At 40.6% G+C, this 23,262-nt stretch overlaps 1 protein-coding gene across 3 annotated transcripts in view; it reads left to right on the forward strand.

Moving 5' to 3' along the window:
* LOC144678972 (triple functional domain protein) overlaps window positions 1-23,262 on the forward strand; it is a 663,567-nt gene that overhangs the window by 591,770 nt on the left and 48,535 nt on the right. For all 3 annotated transcript variants that reach the window (XM_078539119.1, XM_078539117.1, XM_078539118.1), the window contains 8 exons: window positions 5,711-5,780; window positions 6,342-6,431; window positions 7,677-7,769; window positions 9,464-9,514; window positions 15,976-16,053; window positions 16,719-16,910; window positions 18,715-18,895; window positions 20,353-21,086. In XM_078539119.1, coding sequence (XP_078395245.1) covers window positions 5,711-5,780; window positions 6,342-6,431; window positions 7,677-7,769; window positions 9,464-9,514; window positions 15,976-16,053; window positions 16,719-16,910; window positions 18,715-18,895; window positions 20,353-21,086 — 1,489 coding nt within the window. The remainder of the gene's footprint in view (window positions 1-5,710; window positions 5,781-6,341; window positions 6,432-7,676; window positions 7,770-9,463; window positions 9,515-15,975; window positions 16,054-16,718; window positions 16,911-18,714; window positions 18,896-20,352; window positions 21,087-23,262) is intronic.

The raw sequence follows: 23,262 nt of genomic DNA on the forward strand, positions 1-23,262 counted from the left end.
TATCTATTCTGTGTATTCTGAAATATCCCTTTAAATATTCACCAATGCATCTCAGTTGACCTGTCCCTTAACCTAATTTGCCAATTCACTTTAGCCAGCTCTGCTTTCATGCCCTCATAGTTGCCCTTTTTTAAGTTTAAAAACATAGTCTCGGACCCACTCCTCTCTCCCTCAAACTGAATGTAAAATTCAGTTAAGGCTACCTAGAGGTGCCTTCACTGTGAGGTAATTAATCCCATCTCATTGCACAATACCAGGTCTAGTATAGCCTGCTCTCTGGTTGCTTCCAGAACATGCTGTTCTAAGAAACTCTACAGAAACATGCTATGAACTCCTCATCTAGGCTATCTTTGCCCATCTGACTTTTCCAGTCTATATGTAGATTAAAATCTCCAATGATTATCGCCGTGCCTTTCTGACTAGCTCCCATTATTTGTTCCTTTATGCTCCATCCTACCATGTGACTACTATAAGGGGGCCTGTACATGACTCCCACAAGTGACTTCTTGCCTTTACAATTTCTCATCTCTGCTCAAACAGTTTCCACATCCTGGTTTCCTGAACTTATGCCCTCCCTCTCTATTGTGCTAATACCATCGTTAACTAACAGAGCCACCCCTTCACCTTTTCCTCGCTTCCTGTCCTTCCTAAATGTCCCATTCCCTTTAATATTCCGGTCTCAATCCATGTCCTCCTACAGCCATGGCTCTGAAATGTCTATCAAATCGTACTTATTTATTTCTGTGTGCGCTCTAAGTTCATCTGTTTTGTTTCGAATGCTTTGTGCATTCAGAAACAGAGCCTTTAGTTTTATCCTTTTATCCTTTTTATAACCTTAAGTCTCATCTGTTGATTTACTGTTGGATTTGTACTTTATCCCTTTCTGTCAGTTTTTCATTTCCCGTAATAATACCTTTCTCTTTTGCCTTGTCTCTACTCTTTGCTTTACCACATCTTCCCAAATATGTACCCTTGCCCCCACTACTAAATTTAAAACCCTCTCTACTTCCCTAGTTACGTGGGTCTCAAGAACACTGGTCCCAGCACAGTTCAGGTATGGTCTGTCCCAGCAGTACAGATCTCACTTTCCCCAGTATTGGTGCCAGTGCCCCACGAACCGGAACCCAGTTCTCCCACACCAGACTTTCAACCACGTGTTCATCTCCTTAATCTGATTTTACCTATGCCAATTTGCACGTGGCTCAGGTAATAATCCTGAGATTATGACCTTTGAGGTTCTGCTTTTTAATTTGGTGCCAAGCTCCTCATACTGACTGTGCAGAACCACCTCCTTTGTCTTGCCTATGTCATTGGTACACCGACATGGACCACGATGACTGGGTCCTCCCCCTCCCACTGCAAGTTCCTCTCCAGCCCCGAGCAGATATCCCGAACCCTGGCACTGAGTAGGCAACACAGCCATCTGGACTCTCACTCTTTGCTGTAGTGAATGGTGTCATTTCCTCTGACTATACTGTCCCCTACTACCGCTACATACCTTGTAACTCCCCCCACTTAAATGACTTCCTGTACCACAGTGCCATGGTTAGTTAGCTCATCCACCCTGCAGCCCCACTCTCATCCAAACAAGCCGAAAATACCTCAAACCTGTTAGACAATTGCAATCACCGAGGCTCCTGCATTAAGCCTTCTGGTCCCCCTTACCTGCCTCACTTGCAGTCACACCCTCCTGTCCCTGACCACTGACCAAATCAGAAGACACTATCTTAAGGGGTGTGACACTTCCTGGAATAAAGTGTCCAGGTAACTTCCCTGCTTCCTGATATGCCACAGTGTCTGCAGCTCAGCCTCCAGATCAATAACTTGGAGCCGAAGTTCCTGCAGCTGCAAACACTTACTGCAGATGTGTTTGCCCTGGGTCACACCAGTATCCAGAAGCTCCCACATCCTGCAATCGCAGCACATCACCTGCCCTGCCATCTCCAATAGATGTTAATTAATTAATAATTGTTAATTAATTATAGTTATTAAAGCCTACACCTCCCAATAGGTTTCGGCACTGCCAGTAAACTTTACAATACTGATAAAACAATACAGCACTTACAATACTGATAAAACTAATAACACCAGTTGCTGGTTTACCTGCTCCTTCTGCTGCACCCAAGTGGAAATCAAATACTGGAGGCTGAAAAAGGGTAGAAGAATAAAAGCACCTCCTCCCGACCCTTCACCGAATTCCCCACTGAACACACTTTACTTCTTGCAGTAAACCATACTTAAGGCAGCTCCCTCCCCCTATGCATCGACTTCCCATTTTGAACCAAATTCCCAAATATACTCACTCGGTCTTTGTTTCACTCAGGCCGAAGTCTCCCCTCACTGACCGTGCGCCTCTTAGGTATCATTCCATCGAAGACGTGTTTCTCATGGAACCCAACCTAGATGTTTGCGAGAGAATCAAAGGCATCCTACAGGATAAGTAATGTGGTATATGAATTTCAGTGTCAGTGTGATGCTAGGTATGTAGGCCAAATGTCCCAAAGACTGGTGGATCATATCAAACAGCATGCCCCAGCCACTGTTTACAACGGGCTGCCGACCTTAGTTGTGATTCTGCAATTGGACAACATTTGCTAAATAATCCTCAGTGTGTCAAGAATTATGCTAACAACCAAGTGATTGTCAGTCAGGCTCGCAGTGTGGTACATTTGCGTGTACTGGAAGCTACAGATATCTGCAGAAAGAACATGTACACACATTGCACCTGTTTCAGCTAAACAAAATAAGTGACAGTCATTCACTGACTCATTCTTCAGGGCAATGCCTTGACCAATCAGGGTCAAGCTGCCTGGTTTAAATTTCAAACAATGCTTGGCAATTAACTGTCAGTCACCATCATTGGTGCATTCTCCATGGCAACATCTCTACCAATCAGAGTCCACTTGCCAACCAATCAGAGCATTCTTCACATACAGTATAAATTGTTGTTTTCCCCTTATATTGGTGTTCTTGCAAGGTGTCTTAATGAATGCAAAACAAAAAGCTTTGACATGTCCCCTATTTCAGCAATACTCAAGCTTTGTACTACCAAACGACAAATTATAATTATATCTGACTTGAAACACATACTTTTAATGCATTTTAATGTTACACTGAGTTTTGTGTGATAAGATAGTTTCCTACTCAGGGCGTTTAGAAACCATAAAATTATCCTCCCAAGTTCCTCCACCTGTTGGCAACCTCAAATCACCTCTTATCTTAAAGCTTCAAATTGATAGGGCAATGTTTAGCACATTATACTTCCAACCAAATTGTTTTTACCAAAGATTTGACTTTTTTTTGTGTGCAGAGTTTTTCAGATTATTTTAACATTGTGCAAATCACTTGATACATTGGAGTCTGTTCAGAGAAGAGTGACAAGCATGATCCCAGGATTGAAAGCTCTAGGTTCCGCAGAGAGCTTCACAGAGCAGAACTTGATTTCAAAGGATTTACGGGGATACAGCAATATGATCCAGTCCAGCTTTTTACTATGCTAGGTAGCAAAGATGACAACATAATCTGGCTATTGGATGTGGACTTTGAGCACAGAACTAGGCATCCAGTTCAAGCTAAACAAAGCTCACAAGAGTAGAGATTGTGAGGTTTTTACCCAGCCAAACTATTTTTAGTTAAGAAGGAATGAAAATAAGTGGTTTAATAAATAACTTTGTGGTAGAATTGGTATCTCTAAGAATAGAGGTGTTGGCTGAGATGATCAAAAACTCAGTGGGACAAATCAGTTAAGTACTGGGTGGACTTGAGATAGAAAAATTTCTGTGGCGGGCCTGATGGTGCAATTGCCTTTTCTCGTTCCATGTGTTAGGAACAATGTATAATTTTGAGTTTAATTTATACTTATATTTGTGTGTTAAGAAAGGTGGAACATGGTTTCAGTTTCATGGTTTCAGCCTGGAGGGCCTCCTAGCAAAAAAAGTCAGGTCTATGAATTTGTTTGTATGTATACATTTTTAATGAGGTTTTACAATCCTTGACGTGAAGAGATGGGCTACAAAGGGGTTAGCAGTTTAGTGATTTTGGGGCAAAAATACAAAGTAGAAAAAACTGTGACGTTGCCTAGCAACAAGGGCCCAGTGAGACACAGAGAAAAACAGAAAAGTTCAGAGTGTGGATGTCAGAAGTGAAGGTTCTAAGCTCTCTGATAAGAAATACTGCAAAGCTGCTCGGAACTTAATTTAAGGAACTTGTGTATTTGCTCTGCAGTTGAAGTAATAGTGAGTTTAAAATGCAGTTTTGGGTGTCTCAGGGAGAGATATCAGCTGGGGAGAAAGTATCTAATAAATGCTTAAATGCTGGAAGAAAATCATTTGCAACTGGGCCAGCCCAAGCAAGAAGCCTTGGTGTTAAGATAGTGGTAAATCTTCAATGGGCTTTTGTGTCTGTAAGGGTATTGCTGGGATAAAAGGAATTGTGAGAGTTTGAATTATTTTCTTATGTTCGTATTGAGATCTTTCCAACCTTGTTGTCTCGTGTAATATAGATCTTTTCTTTTCCTTGTTTAATAAATGTTTTATTCCTTATGTTAAAATTTCATCAGTAAGCTCCTGTGACTTTGATTAGTAATTTATCTCCACGATTTCTAAAAAAAAAAGTTAAAATCTATCAAGCCAGGTTTCATTCTGGGATCTGACTTGTGGAGTATTAACATCAGCTGGGATTGTAACACATGCTTATACTCTAAGCCTTATTGTTTCTTTACTCTTAGTGCTAATCTCTGTGATAAGAATCAGGATGTCTATTGGAAGCAATTAGCATGTGATTTATTTACATGTTGGAAAAAATTGATCTCTGCTCAAAAAACAAAATAATTTGACAACAGAGCTGCATTTCAACTGCAAAATAATTAATATGATAAGCAAACAAACATTTGGGACCTGCATGTACTGGCACAGTAGTGTTTTTGCTGTGTGCATATTGGGCCAAATTTTGATGTTGGGCAACAAATGGCATCTTCCTTTAGTTAGACTTGCTGCTACATGCATACGTTTTTGCCTATTAAGTATTACTGAAAGTGTGAGCTGATAACAATGCAGTGAGGAAAACAGGGTATCTGTGACCTGAGTTAACAGGGCAAGCAACTGTGCATCTCCTTAATCAATCAGAATGAAAGATTGGAAATAAACAGTGGAAGGAATGAGAAGGCAGTCTAAATTAGAATAGGTGAATTCAATGTTAACTCAGCTACAGAAAGAGAAATAAAAAGAGGGAAATAAGATAGGATTCAATCAGAGCGATAACAGACAGTAAGGAAATGTGAAATTAAATTAAAGTTGTCTTTCTTAAAATGTTGCAACAACTTGAAGGAGTAATAATGCACACTTGTGGTTAATTTTCAGTGCCAGAAAGTTTGGTTGACAGTAATTAACAAATATCATGTCATAAAAGATATTGGTGCTTCAAATGACGAGCCTTAACTTTCTGCGGCGAGTTTAATTTGTATCTACCACGCAAGTACACAACTGAACAACATTCAATGTGATTGACAGCAAAATGAATTTCTGCAAAACTAACAGCAGAATGGCACAACTCGACAGCAACCTTTTGATAATGCCATTTAACCACATATCTGCTCCACTCTGAAGTTGCTGTACCATTTACATTTAAATAAGAGTGAATGCCTCACTGCTATTTTGACAGCAAAATCTGACCGATTGTGTAATTGATTTTTCTTTCTTTTTTTGATGCTTAGCTTCTTTCTTGGCGAGCTGGAGAAGTGCCTTGAGGATCCTGATAAGTTAGCTTCTCTCTTTGTCAAACACGTACGTTGCATTTTCTGCAAACAGAAAATATCTTCTTCCTTCCCATCCTTCCATTTTTAAAGGATGCTTAAAGTGCAGAAATCTCTTATTGTCATAATAACCACAGGAAAACAATTATAGTCTTCATAAAACATTCCAGATTTAGGTGGCTTTTCATTCCTACAGGAAAGTTTCTCTCACTCTGATTGATGCCACAAAATAAGGCCATTATTACTAGATAAGTATTTATCACTAACAAGCCATAATGTTCAGTGTACTTTGACATCCTATGATAGGTTTGCACAGATTTTAACAAGGCAAGATTGTAGTTCCCTTCTTTAAGTGTTTCTCACACAATGAAATGTGCAGCAGGACAAGCATATTGTGTGAGTACTTACATTGTAATGCCAGCCAGCAGGCTTTCCTGAGAAATTTAGCAAAAACCCTAATGCAATCCAAACCGAAAATATTTCCTCAAATTAGAATAACTAAGGAGAGAATAATTTTTGATATTTTTAAAAATGTACTTTCCAGTAATGCTGTTACTTACAACCTTTTCTATTTCTCCACTAAATCACAAAGGAGAGAAGATTGCATATGTATATAGTTTACTGTCAAAACAAGCCCAAATCTGAGTACATTGTGTCCGAATATATTGACACCTATTTTGAGGTGAGAACTTTGGAAATATTTTATTAAGTTTTAATTAAATATTATGTACTTGAGCTTTGATGCTGATATTTGCTATTGACAGAGCTTGAACAAGCTAAGATTTAATATAATATTTTTTAAGCGGCATATGTGAAACATTGAGCCAAATCTTCCGGTCAGGGTCGATGCTGAGCATGTTGACGCTGCCCTTGAAGATTTCTGCAACCCGATCCTTTTACAATTTTTCAGTCGTATCTTGCGACCCCGGCTGAAGCAACAAAGAGTCAGTGCAGTCTCTCCAGGGGTTGGTGGAGTAGTGGGTCAGGGAGTGTGGTCGTGTGGGTTAGACGGGTCTGGTCAGGGGGTCAGCGTGGTGTTGGAGGAGTAGTCAGGTGCTCAGGTGGGGTGGTCGGGGCTAGTCGGGTCTGTCAGGTGGTCGGGGATGTGTTGGAGGGTGATGGTGGGGGGGTGTTGGTTATGGTGCTCAGTTAACTTATGCAGGCTGCCGCATATTTGGTTCAAGTCTCCACCCTGAGCTCAGGGTCGCAGACTTTCGTGGAGGGGTCCCAGGCAGTGCAAATCAGCCCCATCAGAAGTTTAAACTTCCTCAGGGTCCTAACATGCATCTCCCAGCTTCCGTCCCATCTCCAACAATCTGGAGACCGTTAAGATTTGGGCCATTTTTTCTTTATTCTGTGCTTTTCTGTTTTGAAGTATTGTGGTTTATATGTTGAGACAAAAATGATCACTTTGCATTATTTTGAGTATATGTAGTCCCTCACTTTGTTCCCAATTACCCTTTCTTCCCCAGACCACACCATTGACTTGTTTCAAGTAGGTGGTTGTGGCTTTCTGGCCACTTCCAGTGCTGCACTGAACAACCACATGGTGCTTGATCAGCCTCAGAGCAACTGTCCTTCAGGCATTTCCTTCCCACAGTAGCATAACTGAGATAAGGAACTCACCAGTGAGGGTGACGAACTTGTTGCCCATCTGTTGGCATTCGAACATGTTAAAGAAACTTTATCACCGCCTTGAATTATAATATTTACAGAAAGCTTCCAAGTATTATATCTGTGACATTTTCATGGTTATGTTTGCTTTACTGTACATCTGCAATTAGACTCCAAAGAAAATAGTCCACTGAGCGTAGTGCTTAATGCAATTGAGATGGATAAGACTAAGACATGAGCAGCAAAAGCAACATCTCAATGACACCTATATTAAAAAAAAGATTTAAATCATACTTTTTAATGTAATCTTAAGGACGTAAAACAGCGACTTGGTCATCGACTGCAACTGACAGACCTGTTAATAAAACCAGTGCAACGGATAATGAAATACCAGCTCCTGCTGAAGGTTAGTACTTTATGGGAAGTCTGCAATTGAAAGACTGTTTTGTGCATTAAGGAAAATGTGTGCAATACAAACATACGAAACAGGAGAAGAAGTAGGCCATTCGGCCCGTCAAGCATGCTCTGCCATTCAATAAGATCATGGCTGACCTGTTTGTGTTTCGAGTTCCATTTTCCCACCTACCCCCGTAACCTTAGATTCCCTTGCCTGACAAGAATCTATCTACCTCTGCCTTAAAAATATTCAGTGACCCCCACTTCCACCGCCTTCTGAGGCAGAAAGTTCCAAAGTCGCACAACCCTCTGAGAGAAAAAATTTCTCCTCATCTCTGTCCTAAAAGGGCAGCCCCTAATTTTAAAACAGTGACCCCTAATTCTGGACTCATCCACAAGAGGAAACATCCTTTTCACGTCCACCTTGTCAAGACCATTCAGGATCTTATATACTTCAATCAAGTCACCCCTCACTCTTCTAAACTCGACTGGAAACAAGCCCAGCCTGTTCAACCTATCCTCATAAGACAACCCTAGTGGGAAATCCAAGTATTGCATGTCAACAGGCTCCCGTCTATCCAGTGCACGTTACTCCTTCAAAGACCTCTAATAAATTGATTAAACATGATTTCCTTTTCATAAAACCATGCTGACTCTTCCCAATGACCTTGAGCTTTTCTAAGTGCTCAGCTATAATCTCTTTAATGATCAACTCTAACACCTTCCCCACAATAGACATCAAGCCAACTGGCCTATAGTTTCCTGTTTTCTGCCTCCCTCCCTTCTCGAATAGAGGGGTTATATTTGCTACTTTCCAGTCTGATGGAACCTTTCCAGAATCTAGCGGAATTTTGGAATATTAACACCAACCTATCTACTACCTCATTCACCATTTCTTTTAAGACCCTAGGATGAAGTCCACCTGGACCCCGAGATTTGTCAACCTGCCGCTCCATCAGTTTGCTCAGTACTGCTCCCCTGGTGATTGAAATTTCACCAAGTTCCTCTCTCCCCTCCACCTACTAATTTACATCTATTACTGGAGTCTTTTTTGTATCCTCTGTGGTGAAGACAGAAGCAAAATATTTGTTCATTTCACCCGCCATTTCCTTTTTATCTACAATTACCTCCCCATTCTCACTTTTTAGAGGACCAACACTCACTCTACTTATTCTTTCCCTTTTTAAACACCTGTAGAAACTCTTGCTATCCGTTTTTACATTTCTAGCGAGCTTCCTCTCATACTTTAATTTCTTTCTCCTGATTAACCTTTTAGTCATTCTCCACCGTTCTTTATATTCTGACCAATCATCTGTCCTATCACTCATCTTTGCAGTTATATGCTTTTTCTTTTAAGTTTGATGCTTTCCCTAACTACTTTAGTTAACCACAGGTCCTCCCTTTAGGATTTTTCTTTATAGTAGGAATATGTTTAGGAATATACTTATTCTGAGTATTCTGAAATATCGCCTTAAATGTCCCTTTAAATGTCAAATGGGAACAACTCTGAATTTATTAAAATAATCATTTGACAATTAAAATTGCAAATAAGTTATGCAATCTGCCTATAATGAGGGGAAAGTTGTTCATACAATGTTAGAAAAATTCATTTTAACTTTAATTAATATGGAGACAATTATCTGAAATTAGGTTCCTGGATTAACAGTGTAACATTGACTAATTCTATTTTTTTTCTGTGCACAGGACTTCCTTAAATACTCTAGGAAGGCTGCTGTAGACACAACAGAGCTGGAGGTATTGTCTTAATACATCAGTGTCAAAATGAATACTTAGCATGTCATGGAAACGTTGTCAATATATAAGCTGTGTCGTATTGTTACATTTATCTATTCTACCCAGAGGACAACATGTTATCCTCATCTAGAGCAAGCTTTTATATCACACCTTTAACATAGAAAAAGCACTTCACAGAGGTGTAATCAAAAAAAAAGTCTCGTTGCTGTGAAGTGTGAATATTGCTGCTTCTTACATCTGTTGCATTTTTGAAAGACATACAATTTTGCCTTCCCTATGAACATGACTACTCGTCTTTGTGCAGTCAGAGTTGACTGTGGATTTTTGGATGGTTAGCCCACATCCAACCTACATCATGAAAGCCCAGTTTTATTAACTGCTTTCTTTTGGGGGTAATGTGTTATTTTACTTACTGGTACCTTAGCTTGTCAGAAAGTCTTGTGATGTATGGATATATTCATTCAGTAGGTGGCTTTGGAAACTAAGTGTTATGTACTGTATGTCTTGTTTAGCTTGCCGTACTTTGCAAACCAGTGCACTGTGAGATCACAGAATCCATTTTGTTTTGTTAGTTCAGTTGCTGAAGTAAACTAAGTTAAAGCACTGTGTTCAACCACCTCCCTGCCTACGTGAATATTGATTAATTTTTTAAAAGTTATCGGCAGTACCAGTATTAAAATGTAACAAATTGGCGACAAGGACGACAGACCTTTGCAATAATGCCACTCGGAAAGCAAAAGTAAAGTGAGAGAACTATTAAAAGGAAATTACTAGTAAAACAAAGAAAAACATACCCGATGATACTCCTGAAGCGCAAGTTCAAAAACAACAAGGCTCTGCAGAGTTTAAAAAAACAGACTCGCCCAGAAAAGAGTTGCTGCAGTTCTAAAAGTTTTGAGGGTTTTAAAAGAAAAAAACGAGAGGTCACAATCGCTTCTCCAGCTCAAAATGCACAGGAAAATTACTGGGAGAGTACTGGCTAGCTGAAGACGGCCCCCAAAGTTCAAAAAAAGCAACACCTGCAGAATAAAAGCAAAACAAACAAAAATTAGCTTAAGGTCGAGGGGTTTCTCCAGTGGTTCTTCGGAAGTTTGGAAAGAAAACGCCCACACTCGCTGGGAGCCTGCCAAAACCAGAGAGGCGCGGGAAACTCAAAGACAAAGCTACAGAGAAAGCCTGACATAAAAGAGTTACAGCTCTTAAAGCAGCAACACATTTAAGGTCTAAAATGACTACACTTACTAGACTTATGGGACGTTTTGATGAGACTGTTGAACAGTGAAGCTCCTACACTTGAACGCTTTAAGTTTTTTGTCCTTGCAAATGGAATTGAAAACGATAAGAAAGTGGCAACTTTCTTAAGTGTGGTGAGAGCTAAAACCTTTGGCTTATTAAGAAGCCTGGTGCAACCTTACAAACCTGGCATAAAATTGTATGAGAACATTGTAAAAGTCCTGGAGACACAATTAGGTTTCACAAAAGAAACCAAGAGGAGGAATCAATTGCGCAGTATGTTGAAGTACTTGAAAAAGCTCACTGAATATTGTGAATTCAAGAAAATACTGAACGATGCCCTCTGTGACAGGTTCGTCTGTGTCCTTCATAGTAAAGCAATCCAGAAATGCCTCCTGACAGAGACTAACCTCACTTTGCAGAAAGCCATAGAGATTGCAGTTTCCATGGAGCTAGCAGCAAAAGAAGCACAGCAGCTGAGTGCATCAACTCAAGTGCACAATGTGACAGCTGAGTGTGCACACAAAATAGCAAGCAGCCGAGAATGTTACTGTTGTGGAAAGCCTTGTGGTCACCATCCATCTGAATGTTGGTCCAGAGACCTTGAATGCTATCAGTGTGCCACACATTGAGTGTGCCTGTAAAAACAAAAAAAAGTAGCAGGGAATCCGAAAAGCAGACCAGGGGAAAAGAAATCTGCCATCTGGCGTAACAAAAAGAAAAACCTGCATGTCATACAGCGGGAATGGAAGGACCAGAGTGACACCGAGTCCAAAGAAGAAATGTTGCTCCACATTTTGTCAGTGGCAGATGGCTCACAAGGCTACTGGGTAACACCGCTGCTGGAGGGCCAACCAATATGTATGGAACTGGATACAGGGGCAGCAGTTTCTCTGGTCTCAGATGCTGTGTATAAGGAGAAGCTTAAACATCTTCCCTTGACACCTGCAAAAATCGTTCTGAAAACATATACAAGGGAATTTGTACCTATGATGGGCAGAGCAGAAATTAAAGTGGAACTAAATGCTACTAAGCTACCACTGTTTGTGGTGAAAGGCAACTACCCAGCTTTAGTTGGTTGGTCATGGCTTGAGAAGATCAGGTTAAACTGGACAGAAGTACACAACAAGTAACTGGTCTGACAGCTGTTATAAAAAAAATGCTGTTGTTTTCGAAGGAGATTTGGGAAGCATGAAGGAAATTACTGTAAAATTGAATATCAAAGCTGACTCTCAGCCAAATGTTCTGAAGGTCGCAATTGTGCCTTATGCCATACGACCGTAAGGCAAAGCTGACTTGGACCTGGTCAAGATGGGAGTCTTGATATCTGTCTCCCATAGCGAATGGGCAACACCCATCGTTCCAGTGCTCAAGAAAGACAGCTCCACACGCATCTGTGGAGATTTCAAGGTTATTGCTAACCCCGTGTTGTGAGCTGAACAATATCCGCTTCCCCATATTGAGGACCTATTTGCTGGCCTGGCTGGTGCAAAATAGATCTATTCCAGGCCTATTACAAATGCATGTTGACAAGAAGTCACAAGAATATCTTACCATCACAACACACAAGGGACTGTACAGGCATTGCCACTTGCCCTTTGGAATAACATTAGTTCCAGCCTGGTTTCAGAGGGCCATGGACCAGATCCTGAGTGACTTGCCTGGAGTTCAGTGCTACCTTGATGATGTCTTGGTAATGGGCAAGACATCTCAAGAACTTGGATGTCACCCTACAAAGGCTAGAGGAATACGGCCTACGGGTTTACAAAGACAAATGCAAGTTTTTTCAGCCCTCTGTGGAATATTTGGGGCACGTCATTGATGCTGCTGGGCTTCACAAAGCATCCTCCAAGGCCAGGGCAATTGTGGATGCTCCAGTTCCTCAGAATATCAGCCAGCTTCACTCATTCTTAGGGCTGCTGAATTATTATGGGAGATTTATTCCACAGCTGGCAACCCTGCTGAAACCCTTGCATAAGCTTCTGTGTCAGAACAAAGCCAAGAAATGGACAGAAGACTGTGATGCTGCATTCAAGAAGGCTAAAGCAACGCTGACAGATTCTGAGGTACTGACACACTTTGACCCCCCCTTCCCACTACAACTTGCATGTGATGCATCACCTTATGGAGTTGGAGCTGTCGTTTCACACACAATGCCCTCAGGTGTGGAGAGGTCCATAGCGTTGCTTCACGGACTTTAAGCAAAGCAGAGAGCCAATACGCTCAAATCGAATGCGAAGCACCGGGAATCATTTTTGGAATCCAGAAATTTCACCAGTACCTGTTTGGATGGAAATTCACGCTGTTGTCTGATCATCAAACTACTCACCTCAATATTTGGTCCACACACAGGCATCCCTTCTTTAGCTGCAAGCAGGTTGCAACGTTGGGCATTGATGTTGAGTGCTCGCACATATAACACAAGTATCGAAAATCTACTTTTCATGGTAATGCTGATGGTCTTTCGAGGCTGCCCCTACCAGTCAGCAATGTGAACACTGCTCAGAAAGACATCTTCTACTTTGCACACATGGAGAACCCATCACTTCAGTCCAAATCAAGAAGGCTACTGTGGACCAAACATTGTCCAAAGTCATGGATCTGGTGATGCATTGCAACTCTTCCCCGAACTTCCGAGTCTCCCCTGACCCTCATCCTTAAGTTTCCAGAAGGATGGAGTTATCAGTCACTTCAGGATGTTTGCTTTGGGGCATGCGAGTTATTATCCCACCAACGTTGAGGAAACCAGTGTTGGACCAACTACATTTTGGACACTGTGGAATAGTTCACATGAAAGGGATTGCAAGAAGCTACTTTTGATGGCCTGGCCTGGACCAAAACATTGAAGCCAAGGCAAGATCTTGTTCTTCATGTCAGAGAGTGAGAAACATGCCTCAAGTGGCACCCCTCCATCCATGGAATTGGCCGGAAAACACATGGCAGTACATCCACGTCAATTTCGCTGGACCATTTGAAAGAACAATGTGCATGGTGGTTGTGGATGCTTATTCCAAAAGGCCAGAAGTTTCAGTGATGTCCTCTACTACTGCTGAGAGTACAATTCAAAGGCAAAGAGAAATGTTCAGTCGTTAAGGGTTACCAGAACAACTTGTGACCGACGACCTCAGTTTGCCTCGCAGGAGTTTGAGAATTTTTTGAGAAGTAATGGAATTCATCACATCACCTCAGCACCATATCACCCACCACCAATGGATTAGCAAGGAGATTTGTTCAAACCATGAAACACGCTTTAGCTCGGCACAAAGATATTCCTCTATTCATTAGCGTCTGGACACATTTCTGCTGACATACCGAAACATGTCACATGCTATGACTAAAGCATCTCCAGCATTCCTACTAACGGGACAGCAACTGCGCTCTTGCTTTGATCTGCTGAGACCAACAAAAACACAAGTTGTGCAAGATCAACAGCACAACCAAGTGAAGAGAAGAGCTCAGAGATCAAAGCCGAGAATTTTCTGTTCTGGACAAGAAGTTCTAGCTCGTAATTATGCTACCAGAATTAAATGGTCTCCTGCTTCTGTGATTGCTCAGACAGGACGTATTTCGTACACAGTCCAAACTGTGAATGATCTCACCTGGCGGAGACATGTTGACCATCTGTTGCCAAGTCAAGCACCATCTAAGGATACACCTCTTATGGAAGAGCCCTCTCCAAGTCAAGGAATGTCAACTCCAGTCTCACCACCTCAGTCTAGCTCTACTGACGTTGAAGTCGCCTCACCTTCTCCGGCATTAGACACAACTTCGGATTCTGCAACAACAGGTTATCATCAGTCTCCAATGAACATTACTCTGTAAAAGCACCAGAAGTCTGCCTTAACCATGCCAGGAGAGACGACCTCCTGAGTGTCTGAGTTATAGTTAAGGTGAATGCATATGTTTTTTTGGTGGGGGTAGGATAATCCCCAGGGTTCAGGTGGGAATAGAGGCAGTCTACCCTTTTTCCCTAGCTCAGAAAATGTTTTGTTAGACTGACATTTCCGATAAGGGGAGAGAAATATGTTATGTGCTGTATGTCTTGTTTAGTTTGTTGTACTTTGCAAGCCCGTGCATTATGGGATCGCAGAACCCATTTTGTTTGGTTAGTTCAGTTACTGAAATAAAATAAATGAAAGTACAGTGTTCAACCACCTCTATGCCTATGTGAGTATTAATTAATCTTTCCAGTATTAAAACGGAACACTAATTTTCTTACATTTTTCTATTTGGTATGCCATGCATGAGCAACAAGCATAGTGTTCACCTTACTTTAGGGTAGGTTATATGTACATTTCTTTCCCCTGATTGTGCATATTGAGCTAAATATCTCATAGATAAATATAATTGACTAAATACATGTACAGTAGAAAGCTGAATCTTAAGCATATTGAGTAAAGACTAAATATGACGTAGGTAATTTAGAAGTCAGTGCAGTACAGATGGTTGCTTTTTACAAGGTAGATAAATAATTTGGGGTGGGATGTTGTTTCCTATTTACCAGCAAAAGATTATGCTTGTACAGATAATAAAGAATTAATATGGCTGCTGTGTTCCATGAAGTGATAGGCCTGAGTTCTGCAATGTCAGTTGAATTTTGTGGGGAAAGGCATGGGCTGGAATTTTGCACTTTGGCTCCCATACATCATAAGACTCCCAAGCCAATTTCTCACTGTCACCCACCAACCCTGATGTTACTATTCCTTTCTCAGGAGGGAGACAGTGCTGCATTATTTAAATGTGGCCTGGAAGTTAAAATGGTCCAGGCCTCATGGAGCTCCTTGTAGGGCCTTATATCTCACCCTTGCCCTCCAGTTAAAGTCGAAGCTATGATGCTTTCCCTGGGTGAGGGTGGAACCCCATTATACCTCCTAACAACCAATTTTAAAACACAATCAACAGTTGTCCTGTGTACTCTGACTCCCTCTCCGCCAATTTGGCAGTGAAGTGTGCGAGGAAGGGGAGAAAGTAGAACCTAGGAGATCTAACAAAGAGAGAAAGTTCTATACTTAGTCGGCTTTATGAAATCGTGATGTAAGCCCTTGTGACCTCACACCATAGGAATTTCTAACTTTACTTTTCATGTGCTTGCAACAATCAAAATAATATAATTAAGAAAGAAGCTCACAAAAGGATGACAATTTTTAAAAATATATTAAAATCCTTAAAACTAATAATAGGTAAGAATATTAAATGCTGATATTTTCTTTCCTCTCTTCCAAATATAGAAAGCTGTGGAGGTCATGTGTGTTGTACCAAAACGATGCAACGATATGATGAATGTTGGACGTCTGCAAGGATTCGATGTAATTTTGACAGTTTGATTTCTCTCAATCGTTCTGTTTTAGGAAAGCCTCCCACGTTGTTATTTACAATAGCCCAGTTTCATTTTCTAAATTGAGGTGGATTGTTTTAATGCTTATTATTCCATGTGTTAAAGCAAAACAGCAAGGATGAAGATAGCATAAAATTAACTGTGATAGTTTAAATTTTATATTACAATACTTGGTATTTTGTAAATTTATAATCATTTTCAGGACATCGAGTACTTCACAACAACATAAATAATGTATAATGGTGCAGCCATGTTCAAATTAGGAATATAGTGTAACTCTTCAGAATAATTTACCTTGCTGTAATTATTTTTATTTTCAATTTTCATCTGCCATAGTTATCCTATAAGATAGTTGCAGTGTGAATGAGAATTTCTCTTTTCTATGCGTGGGACAGGTATGGTTTACTAACAGGTCTGTGATCTTAACATTAACCAGGAAGACTAGCAGTTTATTTACTTACTGCAAATTGTATCCATCTAGTTAGATTTGCAAGAGTCCCTTTTGGCTACATACACACTCCCTTTTGAGTTCTATAGACCCATAGATTATGGTATTTTTAAAAATCTTTATACTGGACATATTAAATTTTTCCATTGAATTGCAGTGATAGATAATATTTTTCCCTCTGTTTACAGGGCAAAATTATAGCCCAGGGAAGATTGCTTCTCCAGGACACATTCTTTGTTGCAGATCAGGATGCTGGGCTTCTTTCACGCAGTAAAGAGCGAAGAGTCTTCCTGTTTGAGCAGATTGCAATATTCACCGAGCCTTTAGATAAGAAAAAAGGCTTCTCCATGCCTGGCTATTTATTTAAAAATAGTGTCAAGGTAATAAATATTCTGCCCGTAGAATTCTGGCAAACCTTTTCTTATAAATACCCCAAGAATAATGCATTATTTCATGTAATTTAAGCAAATTTAATTTATTCACAATTTTCTTGTTTAAGCCCCAGTTGATGTCTGACTTATAAATCCATAAAGGATTTTGGCTCCAGTTGGGTGGGTGAATCTATTATAGTTTCGTAAAGAAGCAGTCAACAGGATGTATGATGTAATCCATTCACAGGTCAGTCACACTGTGAAATTTGCGATTTCACCATCAATGATACGCTGGGCTGAATTCAATAGCTTCATCCACTGGCCAGAAAGCTGGGAGCAGCCCCATTGCAGTCCTTTTCTGAAGCTTCAACGGAATTCAGTGTCATTCAGGAAGTCAATTGCCTGGCATCAGGGCTTCCATGCTTTTAAGGGTGGAGGTGCCGTCTCCAACAGTTGCCAGCCAATCAGATGGCTGGCAGCTCTTCACTGCTAGCATTGCCACTGGTAGCAGTAGCCACGGCTGGAACTGCAGCAAGTGCTATAGAAGCAATGATGCAGGAGGCCCCAGAGTGCAAGTAAGTGGGGTCAGCTGCTGGTAGTAATGGGGCAAGTCCCTTAAGTGGCTACTTAAGGCCTCAATTGGCGTTCGGGTGGGAAGGTCTCTCCCGACTTTCCTCACCCTGACTTAATTGGGGGGTGTCGGGCAGGTGACTTCACCCTCCTAATTTTATGGCACCCCCGCCTGCCAGCCCACTCCTGAGGGTGAGAATTAAATTCCGCCCACTGTGCACAAACTGTCGTGACTCCTGTTATATCACAGCCACATTCTTGCTTGCTAGCACAAGGTGTTGATGTATCATTATGATACAGTCTAGCATCATTCTCGGGATTTCTCTAATTTCAGACCTCAGGAGGCTGCTGAGACAAGATACTACCCCTGGGGAAAAATAAATCAGAGAGTAAATCAATCACACTACTTTCATCCATCTGCCAGCTTCTGTTTAGACAGTGGAGTTGGCAGAGAACTGGTAATATCTTTTATTTTCTGGTCATCAGTCAAACTTGTAGCAATTACATCACTGAACTCTTTCATCATGGCCTGAGCCAATGTTCCCAATAAGCTGTGCAGTGAGCCGCACACAAGTCCTAAGTTACTGTGCAAAAAAAATTTTAAGGTATTTAAATAAATCACCCATATAGTCCAAAAAAAAATTAAGAGGAAACAATGGTTGGAGCATTATCCAGCGTTACACCAGTTAGAAAATATTACTAAAAGAAAAGGCTACATGAGAGGTGTTAAGGTGCTACTTTAATTTCAGGGTTCATATAATGTTTATAAATTGTTTAAGCTTTTACTCTTTAATGAGAATATCCCTGCCTTGACCATCTCTCCTGACTGCATATTGTGCTGCATAAATTTTTCAGATTCGGTATATCATTTTAAAAACAATTTTCTCATTATTTCTTTTAAAATAATAGTGCTACATTAGAAAAATAGTTCACTCTGAAACGTAAGTTATAAATGTCAGTATATTATGGGGTAAATGTTCTGCTGTGCTTCTGAAACAGGCCATGAGCATTTTGCTGCAAAATTGTGGACTGAGACTCCTCCATTCTCTGTCCATTAATCTTAATAGACAGAAAGTCATGCCCTGGGATTGCAATTTTGCAATATGTCATGGAGCACACAAGTAGAATTTTTATCTCTGTATGAAAGATCTGACAAGTGGCATTTTAGGGAGCTAAAATTTGAACTTCTGGACTGAGAAGTCAGACCATTTAATACTTGAGGGCTTATTGGTTTGTGTTTCAGGTGAGTTGCCTTGGCCTGGAAGAAAATGTGGAGAATGATCCATGTAAATTTGCACTTACCTCACGATCAGCTGAAGGCGGTGTGGAAATCTACATTCTCCAAGCATCAAATCCTACAGTCCGCCAAATGTGGATTTATGAAATCAACCAAATTCTGGAAAACCAACGCAACTTTTTAAATGGTACTTTGAGATTTTCTTTTGATGAATGCATTAAACAGAATCTCACTGTTCATCTTCCCTGTTAATTCTTCAAACACACACATGTGCATCTACATTAGTTAATTGCATAACACAAATTGTAAATCATAAACTGTAGTCTAGTCAATACCACATTAAATTCTTTGACGTTAGGCTGTAATGCGACTATCTTGGAAACTACAGATTGATCTTTCCCCTTCCTTTGCCCTAAGACTTCTATGAAAGTAATGGTGATTATGATTTTTATTTAAGCTGGCTTTTTTGTCAGCCTTATTAATTATATATAAGTGTATTTGCATAGGCAAAATGATTTTTACTATATTTTTGTAGAGTGTTGATAAGTTAGAATATTTAATGTTTTTGTAAAATTTTTTTTTTAAACTGTAATAAATGTTGGTGGTTTCAGTCTTATTTCCCCCCTCACCGTATTTTTTAGTCTTGATTTCCCTGACAGATGTAGCCAACGTGGCCTAGGGAAAGAGGAAGTGGTCTCTGTGAGTTAGCTTACCATGAGGTGCACCCCAAGAAATAAAGAAGTAATTTACCAGTTATCATCCTCCTTTTCAGTTGGAACAACTTAGCCTCTAGCCATCATACCCCCTTAGAAATTTGGCTAAAATTGAGAACTTTACAGAATGAAAGATTAAACCTGCATCCCATCATTCCATTAAACCCCAAGCATTAGTAGTTTTTTAACTCTTAAGCATTTGAGAATGCAGTAACTTCCCAATATGGAAATTTAGCATCTTCTGTTTAGTCAATGAATATTGTGAATTAAGCCACTTTAGCACTAGAAAACTGTAAAATAATTTCAAATGCATAGATATGCTCTGGTGTTTCAGCATCAGCTGTGTTCTAATTGAATTTTTCAAAATCGCCTGCATAGTGGAGCCCATAACTAATTGTCAGGTAATGGTGTCAAGGACATGAAGCAGAGGTGAATAAGTAGAATTGAGGAACAGATTAGCCATGAGCTAATTGAATTACAGAGCAGGCTTGAGGGACTGAACGGGCTACTTCTGTTCCTACTCTATCGTAAGAGCTCCCAGTGGAAATTTTCTGTAGCATTCTCATCATACATGATATTGTAAGAAGAAGGATGCGGATTAATAATTAAACCCTTTCCATAGGCAGTCCTCAAAAATATGAACTTCATGAAAACTTGCATTTGTACAATAGATCACCAAATTGTACCTGTCATGATTGAATTATTTGTGTAATCCATGTCAGGAACAGACACACATGATGTTAAACTCACAAAGCACAACATTCATATAATCAGGAAATGTTTGAAAATAGCTGAACATAAATGACCCTTGAGAGGGTTTTTCTAATCCCCACTTGCCATTCATCCCAAACTGGTTTCCTTAATCCACACTTTTCATTCATCGCAACCTTACAATGTTTAATTTGTCTAATTAACCTTTTTTTGGCTTCAGCTTTGACATCTCCGATTGAGTACCAGAAGAACCATGTCGGCCCTAGTGGACCCAATAGCTGTAGTGGAATGAGCAGCACAAGCCGTTCCAGACCATCTCGGATCCCCCAACCCATCCGGCACCATTCCCCAGTCCTGGTCTCCTCTGCGGCCTCGGCCCAGTCAGAGGCAGACAGGTTGACAGGTATGTCCGCTCGAAACCCTACCCTGACGACACTCAACAGCACCTTAGATTCTGGCTGCAGCCAATCTGACAGGCACCTGGAACGAGAAGGCAGCGAAAGGGACTTGGAACAGATTCCTAGGAAAAAGGTCCTTGAGAGTCCCAGAAAAACATTAGGACCGCTCACCAACACAGGAGATGGAAACATAAAGGAATTACGAGGTAGTCTAGAAGAGAACCGGTCACCAAGAGGGAGTGTTGGCACTCTGACAATAGGAAAGCAACGGCCAGGCACTACTTCGCCCTTGAGTTCACCGCTGTCTACGACCTTCCCTTCCTCTCCCTTCAGCAAAGAACCCTTCCCTCCCAGCAGTCCTGTTCTTAAGGGCTCCTTCTGGAGCTCACACCCAGCTTCACCTGCCAGTCGCCCCGGCTCCTTCACCTTCCCAGGGGACATGGACTCCCTGCAGCGCCAGGTCCACCGCCACTCCACGCACAGCAAGGACACTGATCGTATGAGCACGTGCTCCTCGACCAGCGAGCAGTCGGTGCATTCCACCCAGAGCAACGGGGTAAGAGCGGAGCACGTCTGTCCTGTGAGCTCCTCTAAAACCTTCCCACGCTCTCCTTCTGTGCGTCAGTATCACTCTCCGTACTAATTCCTCCTGGCTCTGCAAAAAAAACTGCTCTGTTCTGAAACTTAAAAACTTGCCTAACTACTCATCGCTGTGACTGTCTACCTGTCAAGATCTTTTAAAAAAACTTATCAGCCTAAACATCTACTAACCACTGCTCCTGCAACTGCCTCCCTTGCAGAAGGCAAATAACAGCTAACGCAACTTTCGGCAAAAAAACACCTGCATCTTCACCCTTTCCCTTTATAGACCAGCATACTGCATATATTAACGGGGCATTTCTCTGGACTGGTCGCGCTACTTTAAATTTGCTAGTTGCAACTTTTTTTTTTATTGCCAGTTGCTGATTCAATGCATCATCCCCCATCTTGTTCAGCCCAGTTTCTGCAGCTGACATATGGAGTCCTCTGTTCAAGAAGCTGTCCAGCTTACAATGTAAGACATTGAAACCGCTTAAGGGTGCCATAACATCTGAAGGTTTAAATGCACTGACCGTCTCAGATTAATTTTAATTTTTTTATCAAGCATATTTTGTTTTTCAGTATCTTGCAAATCTGTAATGCTTTACCTTATGGTATGGGAGGCAGTATTCCCTTCCAAAGAAAAAGCAATTCTATCAAATGTCTTTCCAAAATTTGTTTCTTTTTCCCATCATTTGTTTGCTTAGAAATCATTGTATCAATTATAATGCAAATAATCAGGATGAAAATGTTTCACTGAACAGTGTAACAAACTCACAAAAACATTGTTACTTACATTTTAGCCTAGCTTATTTTATTTTAAACTCTTGCATGCTCACTATGCATTGCATGTCCCTCAGTTTCCAAGCACAGCATTTTGGATAGGTTATTAAGTTCCACTGTATTAATCCAATTTGCTTGAAAGCATGTGCTTTTTGCTGCATTAGCAAATGCTAAAATAATATGTACATTATGACATTCTGCTGTTCCACTTTCTATGTTCTAGTCTTTAACTTTCTTTTCCCCTTCATCTTTGTTTCAATTTGTATGTTTTTCTGTCTCAATTAAGGGAGCAACTTTGTACCAGTTATGTCAAAAAATGATTCTTGTTGTATTTTGTATGTCAAAAATGGTCTTATGTAATCCACAATTAAAATGTGCAGAGTACTTGTGGTGCTGAGTTGTCATGTAGGTGGGACTGAGATTCTGAAACCTGGTCAAAATCTGGATGTCACTTTGATGATCCCTAAAGGACAATGCTATGTGGATGTTTTTAGTAATAATGGCTTGACTTCATGCTTTAAGCATAGAAAATTTAAGGCAGGTATTTCTCTTGTTTGAGAATTTGCTTAAAAAAAACTATATTCCTGTTCCTCCTCCAGGTAGTACAAAAGGGCAGAATATTGATATTACCAATATACTATATCACAGACACGGGTACATGCCACAAATGGCAGTTGGGTTATCGGGGAATGGCACAGGAAAGCAGAGGTGAAACAATTCTGGCAAAGACTCAATGTGTGAATCATTCTGGCCTATTTTCTTCACTTGCTAGCAGTTACTTAATGAAGGGCAGTTGCAAAGGGTTCAAAGCAGATTGTCTGCCCATCATCTTGATTGATGAAATATGCACAGTAAAGAGGCGAGGATATTCAATATTATTCCCCCTCCCTCCCCCATTGACAGTTGCAATATGTGACTTGTAGCTGAATTATTCACTTTCTGGTTGAGATCCATTTAAATGTTCCTCAATAGGTATTAATAAGTCTTTGCAAGCCCCCATTGGTTTTAAACTATAATAGAACAGATGAAACAAGCTAATACAAAAGCAAAATATTGTGGGTGCTGGAAATCTGAAATAAAAATAGAAAATGTTAGAAATACTCTGCATGTTCAACAACGCCTGCAGCGAGAAACAGAGTAATCGCTTCAAGTCGATGATCTTTAGTGAGAATTGAAAAAGTTAACGATCTAACAGGTTTTAAGCAAGTACAGATGCAGAGAAAGTGGGAAGGTTGGAAAGAATAAGGGAAGTCTGTAATAGGATAGAAGGGATGTAAATGGGAAAAGCAGCATGATCACTAATAGCTTCCATCCAAAGACAAAGGGGACAGAGGTTATGTATGATCTTAAATTGTGGAACTCAATGTTGA

This window comes from Cetorhinus maximus, chromosome 3 (genome assembly GCF_964194155.1).
Source record: "Cetorhinus maximus chromosome 3, sCetMax3.hap1.1, whole genome shotgun sequence".
Lineage (NCBI taxonomy): Eukaryota > Metazoa > Chordata > Chondrichthyes > Lamniformes > Cetorhinidae > Cetorhinus > Cetorhinus maximus.